The sequence below is a fragment of the Mytilus trossulus genome, unplaced genomic scaffold (assembly GCF_036588685.1).
Source record: "Mytilus trossulus isolate FHL-02 unplaced genomic scaffold, PNRI_Mtr1.1.1.hap1 h1tg000463l__unscaffolded, whole genome shotgun sequence".
Lineage (NCBI taxonomy): Eukaryota > Metazoa > Mollusca > Bivalvia > Mytilida > Mytilidae > Mytilus > Mytilus trossulus.
The window spans coordinates 357,964-382,535 of NW_026963372.1; the positions used below are offsets into that span (position 1 = coordinate 357,964).

At 30.7% G+C, this 24,572-nt stretch overlaps 1 protein-coding gene across 4 annotated transcripts in view; it reads right to left on the reverse strand.

Annotated features, from left to right (window-relative positions):
* Positions 1–865: 865 nt before the first annotated feature.
* The window catches only part of LOC134702452 (WD repeat-containing protein 97-like), a 31,988-nt gene continuing 8,281 nt past the window's right edge, over positions 866–24,572 (reverse strand). Inside the window, exons 10-30 of one of the 4 annotated variants that reach the window (XM_063563355.1) lie at positions 23,606–23,707; positions 22,556–22,809; positions 21,907–21,979; positions 21,099–21,284; positions 19,018–19,044; positions 16,087–16,225; positions 15,548–15,654; positions 15,029–15,176; positions 14,449–14,677; positions 13,872–13,941; positions 12,860–12,874; positions 11,231–11,505; positions 10,387–10,662; positions 9,640–9,993; positions 8,607–8,935; positions 8,069–8,218; positions 7,756–7,864; positions 7,359–7,407; positions 6,856–7,048; positions 4,840–4,916; positions 866–2,971 (exon numbers count right to left, since the gene is read on the reverse strand). In XM_063563355.1, coding sequence (XP_063419425.1) covers positions 2,721–2,971; positions 4,840–4,916; positions 6,856–7,048; positions 7,359–7,407; positions 7,756–7,864; positions 8,069–8,218; positions 8,607–8,935; positions 9,640–9,993; positions 10,387–10,662; positions 11,231–11,505; positions 12,860–12,874; positions 13,872–13,941; positions 14,449–14,677; positions 15,029–15,176; positions 15,548–15,654; positions 16,087–16,225; positions 19,018–19,044; positions 21,099–21,284; positions 21,907–21,979; positions 22,556–22,809; positions 23,606–23,707 — 3,413 coding nt within the window. In that variant the 3' untranslated portion in view covers positions 866–2,720. Of the gene's footprint in view, positions 2,972–4,839; positions 4,917–6,855; positions 7,049–7,358; positions 7,408–7,755; positions 7,865–8,068; positions 8,219–8,606; positions 8,936–9,639; positions 9,994–10,386; positions 10,663–11,230; positions 11,506–12,859; positions 12,875–13,871; positions 13,942–14,448; positions 14,678–15,028; positions 15,177–15,547; positions 15,655–16,086; positions 16,226–19,017; positions 19,045–20,007; positions 20,059–21,098; positions 21,285–21,906; positions 21,980–22,555; positions 22,810–23,605; positions 23,708–24,572 lie in introns of all 4 variants that reach the window. The other 3 variants (XM_063563353.1, XM_063563356.1, XM_063563354.1) reach the window with 3 other exon arrangements.

Consider the following 24,572-nt stretch of genomic DNA (forward strand, 5'->3'; position numbering starts at 1 on the left):
GTTTAAAGCCAAAAAAGTACAAAATTGAAGAGCATTGAGGATACATAATTCAAAAAAGTTGAACTTCATACGGCTAAGGTTATATATACCTGGGATTAGAAAATCCTTTCTTTTCGAAAAATCAAAAGTTTTGTAAACAGGAAATTTATGAAAATGATTACATAACAGATACTCATGCCAACACCAAATTATATACTACTAGGCTGGTGATACCCTCATGGACGAAACGTCCACCAACAGTGGCATCAACCAGTGGTGTAAATAGTCATCAAAGGTACCAGTTGATAATGAGTTTTTTTCAAATGCCAATCCATAGCTATTTTCTGTTTTTTTAACTGGCTTTAGAAAAGCATTAACTTAAATAGAAAGGAGTTACAAAAGGCAATATCAACTTCTTCCTAAGCATTGTCCAAATGTACATGACAAACATTATCAGGGGCCTTGGTGGTTAGGTATTCTAAGAATGTTATCCTCAGTGAAAACTATCAATTCAAAATAGAAATTGTGAGTCTGTGCCTCACTCTTGGCAGCAATGTTCCACTTCTATCTTAATCAACAAGGAAAGAATTCCTACTGAAGTTCAGGATTCTTTCTGGGAACTCTCACTTCCACCAATAAAACAAACTGGGCTTCACAACATAGAGAGTGCTTTAATTGGTGTAATTTACCAACAATTAATATTATCATTATCATTTAATATTATCTACATTGAAGACAAAACTAAGAGGGAAAAAAATATGTTCAAAATATTGGATCTCTTGTGAACAAGCTGGTGTTTCATGGTATATAAGTATTTATCCTGAAGTTAATCGGTCCGTAATACAACAAAATAATACAAAAAAAAATAGTAAAATCTTCGGAAACGCACATTCAACAATTTTATTTCAATCAATGTAAACAGAATGATTCCTTAACAAAATGTTAACAACATAAAATATTACATATAATATAAACAGTTTAAAACCTTAATAATGTTTTAACTCAATTCTTATTCATCAAATTCTTTTTAAATGCAATTTATGATTATTATGTCTGAACTGTAACTTTGTTGCTATCAAACCAACTGATATATTGTAGACAAGCAGTGCCTTCTTTTTATTTCCAGTCTTTTTAATCATACATCATAACATATATATAGAGCTGCATCCAATGATTTAATGGTGATGAAACAAAATACAATTAAGTTAGTTAAATACTGACTGTCATGTCAAGGTTTCCTAATTCCAAGAAAAATAACTGAACAAAGGAAAAGAGGGGTGTGTCCTCTCAGGGTTTAATATCAACCTTTGTTGTACGTAATAATGTTCTATTTCTTTTATATAAATGTTACAGTATACAATCTTATAATAATAAAAGTCATTTCCTGTATCATTTGATCTCTGGTGGTGAGTTGTATCATTGTCAATCATACCACATCTTACTTCAATGGGAAAATACACCAATTTCCAGGATGTGACTAATATTACATGTCAATTAACAGATCTTTATTTTGGTCTAATATCTGAATTTACTGAATTTATTCATGACGATTTTCCTCATTATCTTGTACATAATATATAAAATACATTTCAGTTTAATGTCTCCATTCAATAAACTCCAATATTTTATCATATAAAACATAAAATGGTACAATTTATTCTCAACCAGAATTAAAATATATCTGACAACAGATTGTTTTTTCTGTCTTTGAAAAAATACTTTTTATTAAAAATGTAAAAGAAATAATTAAAAGCATAATTGTTATAATTGATTTTGTTGCTTTTAAAAGTAATACACATCCTTCATGCTTTTAGAAATGAAAAAGGAATGTAGCAATAGTGATTACTTATAACAAAATCTGTACCAACCTGAATTCCCCAGGAATCAATACAAACAAACCCTTTTTATAAGGATGACCACTGTGTTCAAACTATGTATAAAAATCACAACACTATCACAGTTGATTCTATTAAATTAAAGGACATGTATGGTAAAAAAAAACATATTTGCATATACAATCTAAAAATTCATATTTGCATAAACAATCTTAAAAATATATTTTAATAAAAATCCATATCACAGATTTGCTTGTTTAGTTGAATGTGGGCATATATTTGTTGTCTTCAGCAGTTTTACCACTTCCTTATTGTTAAAGCTCAAGTTGTAGTAATTAACTATATATGATCAGTTGAACATTGGCTTATCAAATGCAAGTTAAATTGAAAACATATCATATTTATAATAATTGGTTTATATCTTTTACATGTAATCATTTCTGAGATATCAATCATAGCTAGACATAGTTAACAATGACTTTAATTTCACTTTTTGAAGAAATTACAGATAGCAACATGTGGGAAGTTACTTCTATTTTTAACTCATAAATATTGTGCCATGCTTCAAGTACTTCAAGAAAGAAAACACAAAAGAACCCATAAATTTATCTCTGATGGCTTTTTGTTTCTACAAGATTTATCGGTATGCAGAATATTTAGATATGATCCCTTGAATTACTACAGCTCGGCTTCAAATAAAATATATCAATTTATTTCAATTTCCAATTCACCAATAGGAACATATCTTCCTAGTGGATCAGTACTCACATCCACTATATTTTGAATCCTTAATGGCTATTTACAGAAGTATAACCAATAACTTGTCTCTGTGAGAAACAATGCACACTGGTGACTGACGGACAAACCAAGTCATGTGATCATCATGCAGCGCCATCTATCTTACAATCATCGTGCTGGAGGGATGGCTGTTTCAAACATGTCTGCCACTATTGACTGTGCTGGTACAAAGTATTTCTGTGCAGATTTGAGTGTAATGAGTATTGGTTCCTGGAATCGAGTGTCATACATATCTACCTCACATGGGAATGGGTTAATGTAAACTGGTTTCATTGGTAAATTTATGCTGGGTGCAAACCCTGACAGGGATCCAGGTGGTGGCTGATAACCTCTGTTTGTTGTTGAAGGGTATCGATAGTCTATGGAAGAAAAATCATTTTTACAAACAAATGTTAAAAGAGAAATTACTGTTTCATTTACACAAGATTTCTTTTCATGATGGGTTTAAGATGCAAGGATAAATGTGTATATTTTTTTTCCTTAATAAGTAAAGGCAACAGTAGTATATGGCTGTTTAAAGATATTATCGTCTTTTGGTATGTATAACGCGCACATTTATACTCTAGGTCATGTTTCTTGTAAGAGGGGTGCGTGTTATACATGACTACAAACAATTTCTTAGTCTTTTTTTCAGGTCCAAACTCCGACAAAGAAATTTCCAAGTGAAGTATTTTTGCTAAAACCTCGATTGTTTTTATGATTTACATGTTATTATTGTAATATGTATCGTATTGTTTTTGATTTGTCATGTTTTATTCAAATAAAATACATTTTATATCTTTGTTGTTACGTTTATTGTGTAAATTTGTCCATCTGTTTTGCAATCCGGTAATTTGCCAAGTCTTAATAAAGACACAATAAAGCTTTTGCTGTCGATTAAATTAGCCTCTGTGTTCCTTGTTGTCATAACTTACTGTTTTTGTATGTGTTCATCATAGAGATTTGATGAAAAGTGTATGAAAATTGAATAAACCACGCTCGTTTTGAAAAGATAAACCGCCATTTTTCTAATGTATTGATCAGGTGATCGCAAGTCATGTGGGTCAGTCATGTGACTTAATATTGTAAAGTGATGATTTACTCTATGAAAAATTTATAAGGAAAAATACGTTTTTACTTTGTAACTTTTAAAATTTTAAACAACTGTTTAAAACCATTCAAGAAATTATGTTTGAAAACATGATAATCCCATAATTGTAACCTAAACGAATTTAATAAGGAACAAGGTCAACCTGTCACTGATTTGTTTTGACATCAATTAGACCCGTTGATTGAGGTGTGATAATCCGGATTAACAGCTAGAATCATCAAACAAAAAATAAAAACAATGAGATTTTAACAATTTATTACAGCACTAATGACATTAATTATAATTATAATTATTAGACTGATTCATAATTATTTTATTGTTTGAATCAGAACAATAATTTGGACATTTAATCTTGTCCTTGATACTCAAACAATTTATTAAATTTAAATTAAAATATTTATCTCAAACTTATAAAATTCTTATTCATTTGTTAGAATACTTTCAATTTCATATTAATTACGTATTCCGTACAGAATTCTCCGACATTGGTGTTCATTTAAAAAACTTCCTGTTTACCGATAAACTTCCTGTTTGCCGATTTTGGAGCTGTAACTTTTCTGAAAATGTCTAGGAGTATTATATGACCAATTAACTTTTTTTCTCTCGTTTCTTGTACCACAGAGGGGCGCACTATACACAAATGCGCACTATACATACCAAAAGACGGTAAACCTTTTTTACTATAAAGAAACACTTTTAAACTCAGTGAGTTATCATCTTAACTTTTACAAAGTTAACTGTTAATAATAAGTTTAAGACTCAGTACTTAAAATTCAATAAATGGATATAAACTAGGTTAACAATCAGTTAACAGCTCTATACTCTATACAATAACCTGATTCTTTATAGGTAGTTAACTAGGTTAACATTCAGTTAACAGCACTATACTCTATACAATAACCTGATTCTTTATAGGTAGATATAAACTAGGTTAACAATCAGTTAACAGCACTATACTCTTTACAATAACTTGATTCTTTATAGGTAGATATAAACTAGGTTAACAATCAGTTAACAGCACTATACTCTATACAATAACCTGATTCTTTATAGGTAGATATAAACTAGGTTAACAATCAGTGAACAGCACTATACTCTATACAATAACCTGATTCTTTATAGGTAGATAAAACATACCTATATGTAAATTAGTTTCCCTGTGTGGTCTGCACTGACTTGTATGTGTCTCACCCAGTCTTACTAAAGCTGGTTTGCTACAATAATAAAATTCAATAAAACATATTACTTAATTAGCTACTTGAAAGTTAATTCATTTTCGTTAAAATTTTGTTCATTCAGGTCTAAGGTTGTTCTGGTGTAATTTCTAGTGCTTCTTTTTTCAAAAATTCGTAAGGGTTCCGCGGAACCCAGTGTCTCGCCTATTTTTGCTGTAAATCACAGGCTCAACAACAATGAGGAAAAAAATCAATAAAAATATTCCTCTTGTTACTATTTTATGATTGTAAGAAAATCTAAGTCCATTTAAAAGTAAATTACAGAAAAAACGAAGTAATCTTTTTACAAACTTTACTTCTGGATACAATCTTATGATCAAAAATAAGCTTCTGTCCAAGTTTGGTACAAACCCAGGATAGTTTAAGAAAGTTATTAAAATTTTAAAAACTTTAACCACAGAGTGAATGTAATGGTTCCCTGCAGAAAAACTAAGTCCATTTAAAAGTAAAATATGGAAAAAATGGATTTATTTATTTACAAAATTTACTTCTGGATACTATCTTATGATCATAAACAAGCTGCTGTCCAAGTTTGGTAGAAATCCAGTATAGTTTAAGACAGTTATCAAAATTTCAAAAACTTTAACCACAGAGTGAATATTTGTTGACGCCCGGACGACGCCGACGCCGACGGAATGTAGGATCGCTTAGTCTCGCTTTTTCGACTAAAGTTGAAGGCTCGACAATAAAGGAATAATTGAAGTTGATGTCCTCTGGTCAAAACTTTATCAAACTTTTATGTATAAACAAACATGTATTCAAATATTGATTAATTGATTGATTGTTGGTTGCTGAATGTCCAGTAGCAAATACTTCATGGTTGTTCAGGACGAGACCAAATTCATTAAGAAATAATTCATGGGGGGCTTGAACATATCATGATTTTACCACGGTTTGGCCCTTTTTGACAAATATTTTACCCTGAACAATAGCCAGTGGTAAAATGTCAGCATAAAATGGACAACCTGTGGTAAAATCACAATATATTCAAGCCTCGTTTGATTATTTCCATTCTTATAGGACAAATACAGAAACTGTTTTAGATGGAGATGCTCTAGTTGAAGGCAATATTTGCTGTTCCCATTAATAAACACACTATTAAATTGACGTAAAAGAATGGAGCAAACTGAATTAGTGAAATGCTTACTATTTACAATAACATGGATGAACCTAAATCATCTTGAACCTAAATGTCTTATATGTATGCAAAATGGCTTATATAAAACATTTTAGCATCGTTTGTTTACGTTACCTTGTTCTGATGATTTATGGTTCACAAGGGTGTATTTAGACAATATATGTATAGTGTCTTGAAATATGAAATTTATTTGTATGAGGCTTAGAAACGGGAAAATGCGAGGATCTACCGAGCATTTTCCCATTTCGTGCCGAATACAAATAAATTTCATATTTCAAGACACTACACGTATATTGTCTTTATACTGAAATAAAAAAAAAAAAGTTAAAAATGAAAAAAACATATAACAAAAATTGTTAAAAAAAAGTGTTTGGAATTTCGCTCTTGGGGTACCATTTTGGGGTATTTCCCTATGAGCGTAGTCCAGGCGATAAGACATTGACATATTAAGGAATTAGAAAGGGAAAATGAACTTTATTAATGACATTTGATAATCATGGTATATAAATAACCAATTCCCCGTAAAATGCCTATATTCTAGATCTGTTGTCAACTTTCTATGACGTCGGGTAGCTCATTCATAAAAAAGCATATGACGTGGGAGTATGATCAGAACAGCCTAAAAAATATATGGATACTTTACCACGGGTGTGTACTCAAAGCTTTTGAAGGAAGTCATGTTAGAATAATAAATACAATAGGTATGGCAGTTGATAAAGGTCAACAGTTTTTTTTTCTCCATATTTTGGAACAGAAATTGTGATATATAACAGTACATACTGAGGTAATTTAGGTAGCACCAGTACTGTATTCTTAGCCTGTACAACATTTTCTTGAGCACCAGGGGGCCTCTTTCCTCCTTTTCTGAGTCCATCTAAAGCCTTGTCCATCATCATTTCCACAAAGTAGTTAATACAATCTATATAGGTAGCACTATCTACTATGGACTGATCAGGGGGCTGATCAAAGGTTACTGAAATAAAATGGAATAATGTGTTTAGATATGCTGTATAAAATGTCCAATGTGAACCTAGTTAAAATTTGAAAAAATACGATCTTACCAAATCTCCTTATTTTTATATTGTTTAACTAAAATTGCCTTCTCAATTCAATGAAAATATCTTCTCTTGATTCTAAATGGATACACTTTATTTGTTAATATTTCAAGGTTTTTAAATGTTTCTGTTATATATTGAATGCATATTATACTTTGTGAAATATGTTAAACCCCAAAAAATGCTTTGCAACATCTGCAACCAGATCTACCATAATGGAGGACTTACCAGTTATGCTTGCCCTGTCAGGTATAGTAGTGACTGTATCTGTACTACCCTGTAATATAGACATTGAAGTATATACAGCTATCAAGTAAGTGATTTGTGTAAACTACAAATATTTAAATCTTTATTAGGTAAGTAACATGAAATGGGTAACGGTTCATTTCATACTGCTTATTCATAGAATAAAACTGACACAAAAAGTAACAAAGTAATAAACTGCAATAAATTGAATTATCTCCCCTGGAATGAAGTTTTTGTTATCTTAAAACAATTTCAACTAAGAAGGATTCTAATATCAGACCTAATAAATGAATTTACTCACATTAATTATGACTTGTTCTATGTTATACCAGATGTATATAAACTATGATATATTTTGTATTATGAAAAATAAGCATACCTTTCTAAGAATACCCTTACTACCCCGATTTAACTTTCCATGAATATTTTGTCCTTTCTTCATTCTCTCTATTGTATCTTCTAAATGAAGTTTGTATGACGTCATCCACCTAAAATAAAAATTATTTAATATGAAATAAAGTTAAAAAAAGAAAATCATTTCTTTATTAAAAACATAGTTAAGTTACATAAATAGTTTGATAGTCTCTACTGTTTTTATTAACTACATGATTTTTATTTCATTTCCTTTATTCATTTTCTAGCCCATGGATTCATATAAATCCAATATAAATACACTTCTTTTCAAATCTCACCTGTCTAGCCAAGAATGCACCATTTTTCGTAAGTCTGCTTTACGATCAGCCTCTTCCACATTCCATATATCCCAGGAATCTAATTCTTTGATAAAATATTTTTGTTGATCTTGTAAGCCACAAGAATTTAACATGTCCATAGTTGTTGCTCTGGAAAAAAGGATACAACATTGTTACAATATGAAACAAGAAATATTTTGGTGGATTTTTTTTTGTGTTGCTGCATTGACATTGATGGTTTTTTCATTGAGATGACATTATCAGTGCAAGTAGGAACAGAATAAAAAAATAGTTGAAAAATCAGGGATTATTTTTAAAAAGCAATTCTTTTTTATAGATTAACATTTAAAACTAGGGCAAACTATTTTCATCTGTTCCAGTGACAGAAATAACATCCAATTCAAAGTCTTGATATCATAATAAAAGTCCCAATTTAACACTTTAGTGCTCACTATATATGGAACAATAAGGTTTGATATAGTTGTCACAATCTACCACTTTAGACAATATATGGAATAATGTATAAATATGACAATACCTGACTTCTTTATCTCCATCCAGGAATTGCACCATCATTTCTGTGATAAAATCTTTATCCCTAATACCAAGTTTACTGAGAGCTTGTAATGCTGCCACTATAAATGACTTCTGATCCTCAACGAGACATGTTGGTGGATCCTTAGGACTATTTAACACTGAGATAATTGTCTTACTAACAGAATGTGCAGTGGGGTCAGATATGTTCTCCTGTGTATATAACATGGACAGAGAATCTGTGATCTTGGTTTTGAATATGTACTCTGCCACTCGTAACAGTCTACTTAACATTGTCATGAAGGTGTCAGCATTCCAAGGTTTAGGGAAAGTCTGTAAAGTAAAATACATCTTATGTTACCTACATAGTTTATTTATATACTCAATAATTAACATAATGTAAAAAACAATATTTTAATATAATATATGCTAACTATACAAGAAGAAAGGAATTAATAACCATATTCAATCTTATGAAGTAAATGTTTTTCTAAAGATATTATAAGATCTATGAGGTATGAGTGCAAATGTGACAACTCTTCATCCAAGTCATAATTTATAAAAAAAACAGTATAGGTCAAAGTATCCCTGTAATATAGAGTAAAGAAAACAAATAGATTTGAATGACTGGTTTTAAAGAAAGTTTTCTGCGATTTCATTTATATTAAAATGCAATATTATCATTCACACTTACACTATCAATGAAAAAAATATTTATCAAACAAATCAATGTGTATGGAGGGCTAGTGCTTCCTGTTCCTACTACTGTGGATTCATTATTATTCGTTGGGTACCAATTTTCGTGGATTTCGTGGGTACAGGTCAACAACGAAATCAAATGTTCAACGAATGACAAGTTTTCTAAATGTATGTATGCAGACTTTGGCAAAACCATGAAATCAAATATCCACGAACATGTGATTTTTCCTTCATCCAAGAAAATTGATACCCATGAAAATAAATGCATCCACAGTATGTAATTGTCATAACATTAAAATAATGATTGTAATGAAATAATATAAACATATGAAACTTACATTTTCATTACAATTGGGGAAGTATTTATCAAACCAATCAGCCCCCTGGAATTGAGTGACATAATTCGGCAGCGGTGTTTCTGGTCTAGGTGGTGTAGGTGTGCGTTGTCGTGGAGCGGATGGTTTGACCAATGGCGCTGGAGATTTAGCTCTCTCAACCTTTGGTTGTGGTGGTGGAAGTGTCAATGGTTTAAGTGGTTTAACTTCCCTTCTTGACGGTGGTTTAACAACTGGTTTAGGATCTTTTGGTGGTGATGGCGGTTTATTAAAGGATGATTCTTTAGATCTGATCGCCTCTGCCATCTCTGTTGGAGATCTTGGTGTGAGTGTGATTGTAGAGGCATCATCATCGTCCTGTCAATCAAAAGATAACACTCATTATGGTTGTACATATCTACATTATTCTAACTCGGAAACCTCTTTATTCATCTTTATATATTATATTATATTGAATTTTCCTTTTTTTTACTTTAATAGATAATGTCTTTATTTTAAAAAACCTAGCCTCTCTTATTGATATATATGAAATTAAAATGTTAAGCTAAACTTAAAATCAATTCTTTTAGCACATTTCTAGTCAAAATTATCTATATGGGTATTGGATGCATGAAAAGGAAAAGAATTCACTAATTTCTTGCATCACAAAAGGATAGCAAAACATACCTTTCTAGTTTGAATTGTTAAGTTAAGTTTATATGAAACTTTTTTAAAAACTGTATGATAAAAGAAACAAAGAATGATTGATACCTGTTGAGACGGTGGTTTAGACATAATGTCCTTGAACTTTGACATCAGTCCTGATGATTGACGACTACCAGTAGTGGGTGTGGCTAATTCCTTGTCTTTGTCAAACTCATGAACTGTGTCCTTCTTACTAAATGTTACTTCACGTTTGTTAGGAGACTTTGGCGAAGTGACAGAACTGTCTGATTTAATACTTTCTTTCTCTCCCCAGTCGTCGATTACGAATTCTAAATGTTGGTCTTCTGTTTCTTCTTCTTCTGCCGGTTGTTCTTCTACTTCCTGAAGGATAAAGGGAGGATAAAACAGGTATATTATTGAGGCTAAGTATATTTAACAAGTTTAAATGTTGTAGACCACATAAAGTTAAAATGTATTTAAACAAAAAGAGAATTTTTAGTTATTTCATACACCAAAATAACTGGTTAATTATTCAATAATCTGACAGACTTGACATTTATAAGTGATGACAGTTGAAATTTTCTGCTGGACAATTTGGAGTAAATAAAGGTTTGAAATATATATTCCTTGTTAAAGATAAAAAAGATGACACAGTAGTCTATTGATTATATATTCAGAGATTGAAAATGTCATGTTTGTAATTTTTTTGGGGGAAAATTGTTTTGTGATAAATTAGGCTACTAGTTTTCTCGTTAAAATTGTTTAATGTTTTAACCTACGGGTACTTTATGGTATGAGGGTTTTTTTTCATTGTTGAAGGTCATATGGTTGCCTTTTTTGCTTACACCCACTTTATTTAAACTCCTGTGTATAGTTGTTTTGTAGCCAATCATACCACATCTCCTTATTTTTATATAAACAAATGAATTCTACTTTCAGAACACCCTACCTCTTCCTCAGGTTCTGGAACCACCATCTTGCCGTCCTCAAACGTCGGAAGTTTCCAAGTATCCTTGGGAGGGGGAGGAGGTGGTGGGGGCCATAGTATCTTGGTTAATACAGAGTTAGGTACAAGCCCACTCTTAGCGGCACTACTTGTAGCACTCTCGTAGGCAGCTTGCAGTGGCTCTGGTGGGGTGCCCTGTGATTTCCTGAATGTACTAGATCTTGACAATGGTGGAAAGAATCCTGATGGTTCTCTTTCTGGCTTCCATGGTTCATCTTCTACAAAATAATGGTCATATAATGACAATTATGCATATATTTCTTCCTTATAACACTATACAACCTTAGTATGAAAAACCTCATTAGTATGAATTAACTACACACATTACATAGTGATAAAAATATGTATAAACCTCATCTAAAATATCATTTACTCTTGATGTTTAGAAGATACTGATGCATCCTTAAAATGTAATTTCAGAACTTCTAATTCAATGCTAGTTATTATGATTAATTAATGTGTAATGAATGCTACACATTACTCAATGAAGCATTACAAGTTCCATGGTTAAAAACTCTCACTTTATCTTCATTAGTTATTTTTTGGGCTTATAAATTAAAATTATTATTCCAGCATTAAGGATTGTCACTACTGGGATTTGCTAAAACCAAATGCAAACACTAGTTTCAAAATATACAGTCCATTCCAGAGGAATAAAAAATATAAGTCATTTTCTGTTTTTTATGTCTATTTTTCAACCCTTTATTTTTGGTGATAGCCACAATGTTATACCTCTTAAGTGACATCACTTAAATTTAAACTTGCTATGAGTTACACAATAAGTACCACTGGTGGAGCAGGTATGAATACAGATCAGGTTACTAGAGTTCAATTTCACCAGTCTTTAGTTTTCTGTGTGCCACTGGGTTTTATTTGTTTTTTGTCATTTCTTTTGTATATATATAGTTGTCTGTTTTCTGTCAACTCATAACTTTTTATTCTGTCTTTTGTCACCTTTTCTCCTTTTTATAAAGTAATTACATTAAAGGTGTGCGTGTACAAAGTGTTTGAAACAGTTATGTGTTGGAAAAATTTAGAGCATTATAAGGTCTACAGTACTGCTGAAAACAAAACAGTGTATGGTCACTATGGTGTCTTTATTTGAAATTAATAGGAAGACGAAACTTCATCAAATTTACTTAATCTAAGAAATGTTTTTAATTTGAGGTCTTCTCTTTAAAGTCAATTAAACCATTTGTATCTCATGTATTGTGAGGGCTTAGTTGAATCTCATGTATTGTGAGGGCTTGGTTGTATCTCATGTATTGTGAGGGCTTGGTTGTATCTCATGTATTGTGAGGACTTGGTTGAATCTCATGTATTGTGAGGGATTGGTTGAATCTCATGTATTGTGAGGACTTGGTTGAATCTCATGTATTGTGAGGGATTGGTTGAATCACGTGTATTGTGAGGGATTGGTTGAATCTCATGGATTGTGAGGGCTTGGTTGTATCTCATGTATTGTGAGGGATTGGTTGTATCTCATGTATTGTGAGGGCTTGGTTGAATCTCATGGGAAACAACAAGCAGAAAAATTCAAGAACCCAGAAGAAAAATAATAGAGTACTGTACCATCTAACTGCATGACTGCAAATATGTTACAATTATGATTAAGTACCAATACTAAATATATAAAGAATACAAGACAATACAAGACAATATCCATACAGCATAGTCATGAAAAAGGTTAGACTAAAGAGACATAAGCCTCACTAAGTAGTAAAATAATCAGATAGAAATAGGATCTATCTAAAAGCCAGGAATATATACATATATATGTGTGTGTTATTACTTACTGATTTGTAATAATGCTATAAAAGTTGAAATAAATTGTTATTATGGTACTAAGTTATAAAATCTTTATTGCAATAAGAGATCTTTTAAATCACTACTTATTTACTTTTTGCAAATACTTTTTTCAATTTTTTTCGCTCTTTAGCCAGATTTTTCATTTGAAATTTGCATAAATAAATAACTGATTATAATTATAAAAAGTTGGTTTACAATATAAGATTTTTTTCAGAATTGTTAGTATGAAAGCTTATTGTTAAATGTTAGACTGAAGAAGTATTTTTATGTCTGATTTTACAATAATGATCTGTTCAAATTAGAAATGATTTCAGTTTTCGACTTTTACAATTTCATTCACTTAAGATAAAGTTCCACAATGTATTTAGGCTCATAAGGAGGCCATTTTTACAAACAGATTTTTACAAAAATCCAGAAAAAATCCTCAAAGGGAGATAAATGTATCATATGCCAAAATCTATATTTCATGGTGTCACCAATAGCTTCAATCAAAGTTACTCAAAATTTGAATTTCAACAATTCTTTAAAGTTAAGGTTTCCCTCTACCCACAAATTCCATGAAAATTGGCATCCAAAAAATATTAATGAATCCATAGTATTAAATAATTTTTAGAGAGAATCAAGAAAGCAATGATAATTCCTATGACATCATAATGCTTAAAGTTTTAGAATTTTTATCTGATGCTTTTGTAGGATAGCAATAGAATTAGCATAATAATGATTATAATATATAACTAATATAGACTGTAATGTTATTATCAAAGTTAATGTTTACCTTCGTCTATTTCACCTCTCCTCAGATAATCACTGGCTGTATCAGATGGAAATGGGTCATCTGGTGGAATCTTTAAATAGAGACGAATACATAATATCTTGTTCCTAAATAACTAACTTGCAAAATGTATCAAAGATACCATACTTATAATTTAGTAGTCTCATTATTGGCACTGGAAACAAAGCAGTTTAAAGGTCAAATCATTTGCAAAGCTGAAGACCATTCAAATTTGAAAACAAACAAAAATCCCAAAAGTATGTAACCTATCAATCACTAAATGTCATCTTTCCCTGTGATATAAAAATATCAGTATTTAGAAAAAATTTACAAAGCCTATATTTTCTAAAAAGATACATTGATCTATATCCTTATTTTTCTTAAAACATCATAAGTTAAAAAGTTCTGATAGATTTTGCATGAAATTTAAAAAAAACTTAATCTAGGTTTGTCATAAAACTTACTGTTAATCTAAGTTTGTCATAAAACTTACTGTTAATCTAGGTTTGTCATAAAACTTGCTTTTAATCTAGGTTTGTCATAAAACTTACTGTTAATCTAGGTTTGTCATAAAACTTACTGTTAATCTAGGTTTGTCATAAAACATCTTCATGTAGTTTTTAAATGCTCTATCTTGTTCTTCCTGAGTCATCAGCTTTGGTTTCTTGGCAGCAAATTCACCTTCTCTAATTTTCTGTAGTTCAGAATCTCTCTTTGATAACACAGCAAAAGCTGCTTGTTTTATCTTCTTTTCTCTAGTTACCTCTTCCTCCTCCTCGGGAGTAAGTTTGTCCTCAAAATGATCATATCTACAGAGAAAGTAATTAATATGTTGGACTTATTTGCCAAAACATCTAACATTTAGTAAACAATTTGTAAATTCCATTAAAACATTAATATACACATTGCTTAGCATACACCCGCTGTTAACTCAAACTATCCTTTCTTTTTATATTGAATAAGTAAACAGATTGAAGATTCAAATTGGTGGATCTGTTCAAGTGGACACACAAGAAGAAAACAGTCATTCAAGTACTTATATATCACATCATTTGAATTTTCTGGATTTTACCATTTCTAATAAAGGGAAATTCCTAAAAGCATTTTACATTTGAAATTTATAAAGTTTTTAAATATTCGTTTCATAATTTGATACTTACTTGAATGATGAATGTGATTTTTTTATTCTGGTAAAGTCTCTTTTTGACAGTGTCTTTAGCTTCAATGCATCAAATGGTAAAGGTTGTTCTTTCTTTGGTTGGGCAAACTTCATAGAAACCATCTTTAATCTGTATCCTTTAGGTAGGTCTGAAAAGTAGCAATATTTCTGTATTTCAACATTGCTAGATATTTGTATCGCCCCAGTCACAATGACTGTGAATATAATTGAGACATGAATTCAAAGGTAAAAAAATAAAAATAGTTAAAAGCAATCCAGCACACGAAACTTCTTCTTCTTAAACTTCAAAGAAAATACAATGTTATGTTCAGTTCTCTTAATTTCACTTATAAAATGTAAATTTGACATTCAAATGTAATCTAATATCTAAGGAGACTATTTTGTTTAAAACTTAGTTTAATCATATTTATTTATAGTGGATTGGGAAACAAGTTTTGCAACTTATATTAATCCCTTTCCACTTTGGGGGTGCGAGTGCTGCCTTGTATTTGAAACTTACAATGTTGATGAGGGATAAGGTACAAGTGGTTTCCAATGCCAACCAATAAATCTCCCTTCTCACTACAGAACCCTAGACTGTATGGCATAGTCTTCAACTTAAGTAACCTATAAATAGATAAATACATTAGTTAGATTTATCGTAAGATACATGATAATAAGTTATCATTAACCTGATAGGTAATGTTTCAAATTTCAGACACCAGAGCAATAAAAACTTGATAGCAATTTTCTTATTCATACCATCTATACCAAAACTTTAGTCTGAGGGCAATCTAACAATAGTATCTTGATCAGTTGACCTTAATCTTTTCAGATAGATATAGTTCCATAAATACAAAAAGAGGCTTCATCCTTGAGACACCATGATACTTAAAACTGGTACCTGGTCAGCTGATTTTCATCAAAACATACTTCCCGATACTCAAGTCTCTAGGCACTCTAACAATACTTAGAGTTGATTTTCATCATTCCAGATAAAAAAGGGTTCCATCTATATCTCCCGAGGCTGAAGTCTGAGGTCACAGTGACATTACTAACCTTATTAATTGATTTTCATCATTCCAGATACGTATGGTTCCATCCATACCTCCAGAGGCATATAACTTAAGCCTGGGACAACTTGTTAGACCCGTTATAGAATCATTGTGGTCCTCATCTGGAGAATGGTCAAATCGATCTGCAAATAACAATTCACCTCTGTTAATTAGTGTCTCATGACTGTCAAAGATTATATATTAACTTTAAAAATCATACATTTTAAGTAATAGTTCTGTAAATGATTATAGTCTGTTCAATAGAATGTCTTCCCATGTTAAATCAAATCATAACATCAGAACATTTCTGGATACATTTTTTCTGTGACAGATTGTCTTTCCATTTTTTGGTAGCAAATTAATATTATTTCAATTCATATTTATTTCTTAAAAAGTTCCATGATTCTAGAAAAAAAAATTGATTATCTTTATAGAAAAATTTATTACTATTGATTTCCAAATCTAAAAATTTAACATTATTGCTGAAAAGATCACAAATACTTGTAATTCAATTGTTAAGCAAAACATATATTACAACAAAATTATACATATTATGATATATATCAGAACTGGTTAATTTTCAAAATCAATCATTTCATATATAGAAGCATTATATACAAACAGTATGCACTTATCAAAATAAAATATTTTCGATGAAAACATCATTTGACTGTAATAAATAAAACGAATCCACAATCTTTATCAATGCCTGGGTCAAATATCCCAAAACTTTTGCTCTGTTCACAATGACACCACAGTGCTCCTAACAACAATCACAGAGAGGTAAGATGCTTGCTTTGTCAACAGGGAGCAAAATGGTGCAGATAGAAGAACATGTACACTACCAGAATTGATGTTTAGGTTAAAATAGTCAATGACCAAGGGCAGCTAGAAGCTGTTGGAGAATTTCATAATCCTGTAGGTATTTCACTTGAGGAGATGACCATATAGCTTGCCAGTGTTCCTGCCAAAACCTTCCTTACCACATAAAAAAAATAAGAAGAAATTTTATCCATAAGCAGAGCTGTCTTACATTCAAAGATTTTGTATTGTCGCCTGTTGTAGCTAAATAGTAAACAGTTCTACATCAATTAAATACTAATTTTTAGGGGGTGAGGGATTTTTTGAGAGCACATAAAAATGTTCCAACCACCTGCAACACAATTTTCTTACAATGACAAAAAAATTACAGACAATTTTCCATTATATTGAGACACTGAGAAATGGTTTCACAAGGTTTAATTATAAACAAGTGAAACTGCAAGCTACTGCTCACTGATGATACCCCTGCCACAAGTGGATAATTTTAATAGTGTAAAAATATGCAAGTGTTCCGTAAACAGGAAATTGTCGAGTGATGAATCTGAAAACTCATCAGACGGTAAAGCTGACTTATATAAACCCTGCAATAAAATTTCAGAAATCTTTATATTGTGGTTCCTGAGAAAAATGTGAAGAAAATTATTCAACGGACAGACCAGAATGACAGACTGGCGGATGGATGGATGGGTGGACAGACAGAGGTGAAACAGTATACCCCCCCTTTTTTTAAGCGGTAAAGCAGGGGTATTATTATAAATATTCATATCATGTTCCAATCAGTTCCATGTCTATTATTAAATTTGCTTTATTGCAGTTAAACTCCTGCTCTGTTAATGCATTAAGAAGTCAGAACTTCCCATCTTAGCAATTTGAAACACACATATTACATATTCCATGTCCCCAAAACAGTATTATCCAACCTGTACCTTAGGCCACATCAATTTCATTTTCAATATTTCTTTTGATTTTTGCTTTAGAAATTAAATTTGACATAGCATTCCTCAGTTTTAATCATTCTCAAACTATAATAAGAAAATATTAAAATAAAGTTTCTCCTTTATGTGTAGATGTTCTCTCTTGTTACATTTAAATAAGCAGTTGACATGTAGTTGTATTTTAGAATTTCCTGAAATTGATACAGGATAAAAATTATGATTTTGACCAAAAAAATAAAGAATGAGAAATGAATTTGTTGTGACCTATGTAATAACTTACTGTCTTCTTTCTCTGTCAGGAGAGTTTCTATAGGATATTAAAGTAAGAAATAAGACAGAAACCTAATGTTAAACAGAATAGACAGATGCAATGAACAAAATCTTACCATATGAAATCTAAATCCATGAATATATCATCTCACATACAATGTGTTCATCATTTCTGATTGAAAAGTTTCACCTTATTTTAAAAGTATATTTTGTGACAGTAAAACTGACAATTAAAACTATGAATTTTCTTTCAAATCTTTGTTTATGACAGTTAAATTTACAATTGACACAACCAAACATTTAAATTAAATGTAAGAATTTTCTTCTTCATTTTTAAAATTAATGTTGTTCATCCTATATCCAGTTTGTTTTTGTAGTATGGTCCATGAATACAATGGTGTTTGCTTGACATTCTATCACTAAGAAAGCAGTGAGATTGTGTTTACCCAGCCATAAAATACACCATTTTGATGTTTACATGGTATGAACAAAAGTGCAGATTCACATTGTAACTTAAAATAATTTAAGCAAGCAATATATCAGCCACAAATTACTACCACACAAGTAAAATATAAACTTCTAATTTTGGAAAGCCACACAAGTCTGATATTATAAAACAACTTGCTGAAACAGAGTCATCAATAGGATAATTCTAAATAAAATTTATATATCTACAAAGGTTCAGAAAGAAAAAGGCAGAACACAGAGACATAAACATTCAAAGGATAACATTTTGGAAGTAGAATCTATTTTTGAATGGTTTCTGATAATTTTGAATGTTTTTAGTAAAACTATATAGAATGGCCTACTAAATCCCTACAATTTCAATGTTCTACAAGTCATTATCCTTGGAATATCTACTTCATATAGTTGAGGTAAAATAAATCTGGCAAGTGCAAAAAGGTAACCTGTTTGATCTTTGGGCATGTTAAAAACTGAAAAGTGGAATAAAATATATTAAATTCAATGGACATGTAAATATGTGTAATTAACATATACTGGACTAATTACAAACAAAAACATTAAAATCCTCATGATTTTCTGACAGAACATCATTTTGATGTATAGTTCATTAAATAGAACACTGACAAGACCATAGCTATGTTTTTGTTTGTATATAATCCAGTTTATGTGCATTGGAATGACACAAGGATTAAGTGTATGTGTATATTCTTGTGTACGGGACCAATAACACATGTAAACAAATTCTTTGAAAAACAAAACAATGCATTCCTGTCATAAAACAAATGTGTAACATTCTTCTGAAGTAAATGCTTGAAAAGTAAAATCTTAAAACAATCTTTGAACCCTCAATTCAATAATGAATGCTTCATATGACAGTGTAATTTCTCTGTCTGTCATTATAAGAAAATGTGAAGAATAAAAAAATGCAGAAGATTAAAAAACATTAGTTAAATATAAAACACTGTCATTTATGTTGGTTTTTTTTTTTTAAGTCATAAGATGATTTTAAAAAATTTCCTGGTTCTATCAGTTCTATTGACTAAACATGGATTTTTCACATGCAATATACAGTATAACATATTCTAGGAGTGTTCTGGTTATAAACTACACATTAATCTGCTAATTTTCTGTATACAAATGATAGATCTTTGCTAAGATTTTGTTTTTCAGGCAAATACTCTCCAATATACAGACTGGTTTTCAAAAGTTGAAAATGATAGGTCAAGAATCATTTTGGGAATAAAATAAAAATTAGTCAATTCTGCTGTTCCTTCAAATGAAATCAGAATATCACAATATTACTAAAATTTTGAAGGTTTCTGAAAGCAATTCAGCAAATAATTATTCTGAATATTTACAACAGATAAGGTCTTTTTTTCATTCAACTTTTGAAAACCATGGTGGAACAAAGTTAACTCCCCTTTCTGACTTACTATTTATAACCTCAGCGGTTGCTTTTAAGTCAGCTTTCCCTTGCTGGTGAGCTAAATTTACATTACAGTATATTAATTTTAGTTCGGTTTACTATACATTATATATGTATATATTAAAATAATTTTAAAATTGGGGAAAATCATTTGGTGCTAACCAACTTCATATGTTATTAAAATTCTGTGAAAAAAACTATTATAATTCTTGCGCGTCAATAGAAGAGGTTCATTGAATATAATGTAGTTATAGGCTCTTTAGTTTCTAGAAAATACAACATATCTTTGAAAGGTTGTATTTTTAAAGAGAAATGTCATTTCAAGGTTTGAGTCAATCATGAATGATGCTATTTATAAATACCAGTTCAAATAGAATAACATTATTTTCTTTAAAAATCTATCTAGAACTTCTCAACTAGTATGAAGATGGTTAACAATTGTAGTTTAATTAAATATACTTATATATAGACATTACAAAAGGGTACTGTGGATCATTTATTTTAGTGGGTACCAATTTTCGTGGATTGAACAAATTTTACATTTTCCTGGACATATAATTTCTTTGTTCTGCAAAAGTCTGCATACAAGCCAATGAAAATTTTGCTATTCTTTGAACATTTAAATTTGTGGTTCACCTGTATCAAGGAAATTCAGGAAAATTGGTATCCAACGAAAAATAATGAATCCACAGTATATGATGCTTTAAATGTAAAATGCATGCAATACAGCAGTAATTATATATGCCCAATATGGATTACATATTTTGCTAAAATTTCTTTACTGGCTGTGCTTTTTCTTTTTATAAACTTGCACAACAAAATTTTTAAAAAACCCAACAAATACACTTTTTTTAACCCAAAATGAAAATCGGAAGACACAAATTTTTCATCAATTTTTTCCCCAAATCATACTGGAAGAAGTTAATTTGAAAGTAAACTTTTTACTTTCTAAAATGGAACTGATTTCTTTCTCAGAAATATGAATTCCAATTTAGGGGGGAACTGAATTTCTTCCTCAGAAACATAATTTTCTTCCTCAAAAACATGAATTTCTGTCCAGAGGGAAAGGTTACTTTTTACTATAGCTATAAGACTTACTTCTGTCCTTCAGATTGTATATGACTATACAGTACGTAGCTGTCGTCTGCTGTTGTAATGCTACACACAGATTGGTCTTCAGCATGGTCATGTGTATTGGAGTCTGAGCACAAAACAGAGGCTCCATTAAGGGAGCTAATGCCTCCTCAGCAAAAGGATATAACCTCCAAACTTTAATGAAGTTATCTGGAAAATAAATTCATATTTTGAAATGATACCATATATAACATATAGAGTACTGTGGATTCATTCATATTCGTTGGATACCAATTTTAGTGATTTCGTGGGTACAGGAGAACCACGAATTCAAATGTTCAACAAATAACAAATTTTCTAAAAGATTGAGTGTAGACTTTGCCAAAACCACGAAATTATATATCCACGAATATGCAAATTTTCCTCAAACCACGAAAATTGATACCGACGAAAATAAATGAATCCACAGTAATATGACAATATTTAAAACAGTTTCATTATACACCCACTTTTGCATTGTTGTAGGTTCAGTTCTCCTTTACAACACTTTTTTTATTCTGCTTAAAAATAATTCCCATTTTTTTTTTTATCTTGGTTAACAAAGCATTCTTTCATCTTGGAATAAATATAATCGCAGTGATAAACACCAATTCATCAGATCCGTTTATATCATTCAAATTCAAGAAGAGCTCTAATGGTGTTAGTATATTTTTTTTATCCCAACTTTACATAAGAACAAATTTATTTTGCATCGCTTATCTTTTATTTATAATTAAATAATTGGTTTGTAAAGGGTACTCCTACAAATAATTGCCTAGTTATATATTCTCACCCATGCCAGCAGAGATAACCAGATCTTGTTTAGAGTTGGCAATCATACTCAATACACCTTTAGATCCATGAGCCTAAAGAAAAAAACCAAGAAGTATGGCATTAATATATATCAATAATTAAGAGAACACAATTTTTCAAACTTTGTAAAATGTACTTTGCATAATACCTATCCTGCTATCTTCAAATATACCAATACTGTGGATGGACCTGTGTCACAAGGTACTTGGATGGAAAGTGATTAGTGTTACAGGTGCCAACTGATATTCAAATTTTGAAAGCAGCCATTATGAAACCTGATCATACATTTAATTAACAAGAATGTGTCCCCAGTACACTGATGCCCCATCCCCACTATCCTTTTCTATGTTCAGTGGATTGTGGAAATAGGGGGAAATCTTTAATTTGGAATTAAAATTAGAAAGATCATATCATAGTGAACATGTGTACTAAGTTTCAAGTTAATTGGACTTCAACTTCATCAAAAACTACCTTGACCAAAAAACTTAAAGTTTAACCTGAACTGGGACAGACAGAAGAATGGACGGACGAACAGATTAATAAACCAACTGACAGACAAATGAACAGACAGACAGAGGCACAGACCAGAAAATAAAAAGCCTATAACTGGGGCATAAAAAAAATCTTACATCAACTTTAAATGTCACTTTTCCTGTAATCCAATCAAATACACAAATAGATCCGTCTTTCCTTCCTCCAAGCAGGAGAGTCTTATTATGACTTTTCTTGGACTTTTTCTTTTCTTTTTCTTCTTCTTCCTCATCCTCATCATCACTAGCATCTTTCTTGATGCTTTTTGTTGCTAGACCTCGTTTAAATGCAGCCCATACATCAGTATCAAAGTCAGGTACATACTCATACACTAGTAAATAGTTACAGGCCTCTGAAAAAAATTACATCAAATATATTAAAAGCAAATACATAAACAATATCCTTAGTATCATACTCATACAATTGAATAATAGAAGGAAAGCCCCTCCCCCCTTTTCCCTTTAAAAATGAAGAGGATCTTACAAAACTTGAATATAAAAAAAGATGTGGTATGGTTGCCAATGAGACAACTCTCCTCAAGAGACCAAAATGACACAGAAATTAACAACTATAGGTCACAGTACGGCTTTCAACACTCATACAGTATAGTCAGCTATAAAAGGCCCAGAAATGACAAATGAAAGATTCTTTTGTGGCAACAGACAAGTCAACTTTTTTTTTACCATCAGCAACTTCATTGTACAGAGAATTGAAAAGTTTGATTTAAATATTGAACCATCTACCGCTCAAATTCTAATTGACAAGGATTGTTAAATAGTGAACCATCTACCATTGAGGAAATTTCAATCTATATGAAATATTGTTTCACATTTTGACCTTGAGCATAGTTGAAATGCACATGTGATGCAGAAAGATGGATGCCTTTACCATTTATGATTTAAAGTTGATGAAATCTTTCGTGTAATAATTATTAATATGAATATTAATATAATAATGACCACAGCATATTTGATGCTAGTACAAATCTGCCTGATTCATCGGTCATTATTCAGTCTTCACAGTCGGTTCCTGTTACTATATACAAATAGCTTATGCCATTGCTGTTTCATGATTATTATATTGAGACATTCTCTACAGCCAAAACAAAATAGCTCTCACACTTATGAAGATAAAAATGTTCTACTAACCTTTTGGGTTCTCACATTTCCAGGTGTTAATAATTCGACAAGGATTTGTATCTGTTTTACTCTTTATAATGTCTCCATTGTTTGTAACAACAAACAAATCATCTGTAAAAAATATATAAATCATATACTATAATATTCTTTTTGATACTTTCTAATAACATATCAATGTGGCATTTTTTTTAATGTCATATACTTTAGGTGTTTTTCATAATATAATTACATTTTCTTGCGTTTCAAGAATGGCGGGAAACATTTGTATTAACAATGCTTAAGATTTTTCTAACTTAGTCTTGTGAAAATTTTCATGTGCAAGAATTTATTTTAAAAGCCTTCACTTTTAACCTGACAGTCGTAGTGTCAAGTTTTCTAGCTGTCTGGGTTATCGGCAATAAGTCTGTTGAATCATCAATTTTCGTGGGTATCAATTTTTGTGGATTGCTTAAACTTGCATTTTGGTGTATATTTGATTTCATGGTTTTGCCAATCTCTGTATGCAAAGCCTATTGAAAATATGTTATTTGTTGAACATTTAAATTTGTGATTCACTTTACCCACAAAACACATGCAAATTGGTATCCAACGAATAATAATGAATCCACAGCATATTGTTTTGTTTTATCTAAGCCTATGTTCTTTTGGGAAAGAAGTAAATGTAATACCAGTAAATATATTTATATACCAAGAAGGGTATAATCAGCTCTCTTAAGACTACAGTATAACATGATGTATCAATAAATTTAAAGGCAAGATCACCAATTCTTCTAGGAAGTATAAAAATTTAGTTTCTAATTCTGGAACATGGCCTATAAAAAGGTGTTTTCCTTTGAAAAGTTTGAGACTTGGGAAATCTAAAATCTTATTTAGCCTTTTTAAAGTTATTTATAACTTGTCAACTCTACGGGAGATTCAAAGCTTGACTTTCAGTATCCTTGAGTACTGTATGTTGACTTCTAGATGCCTAATTTTG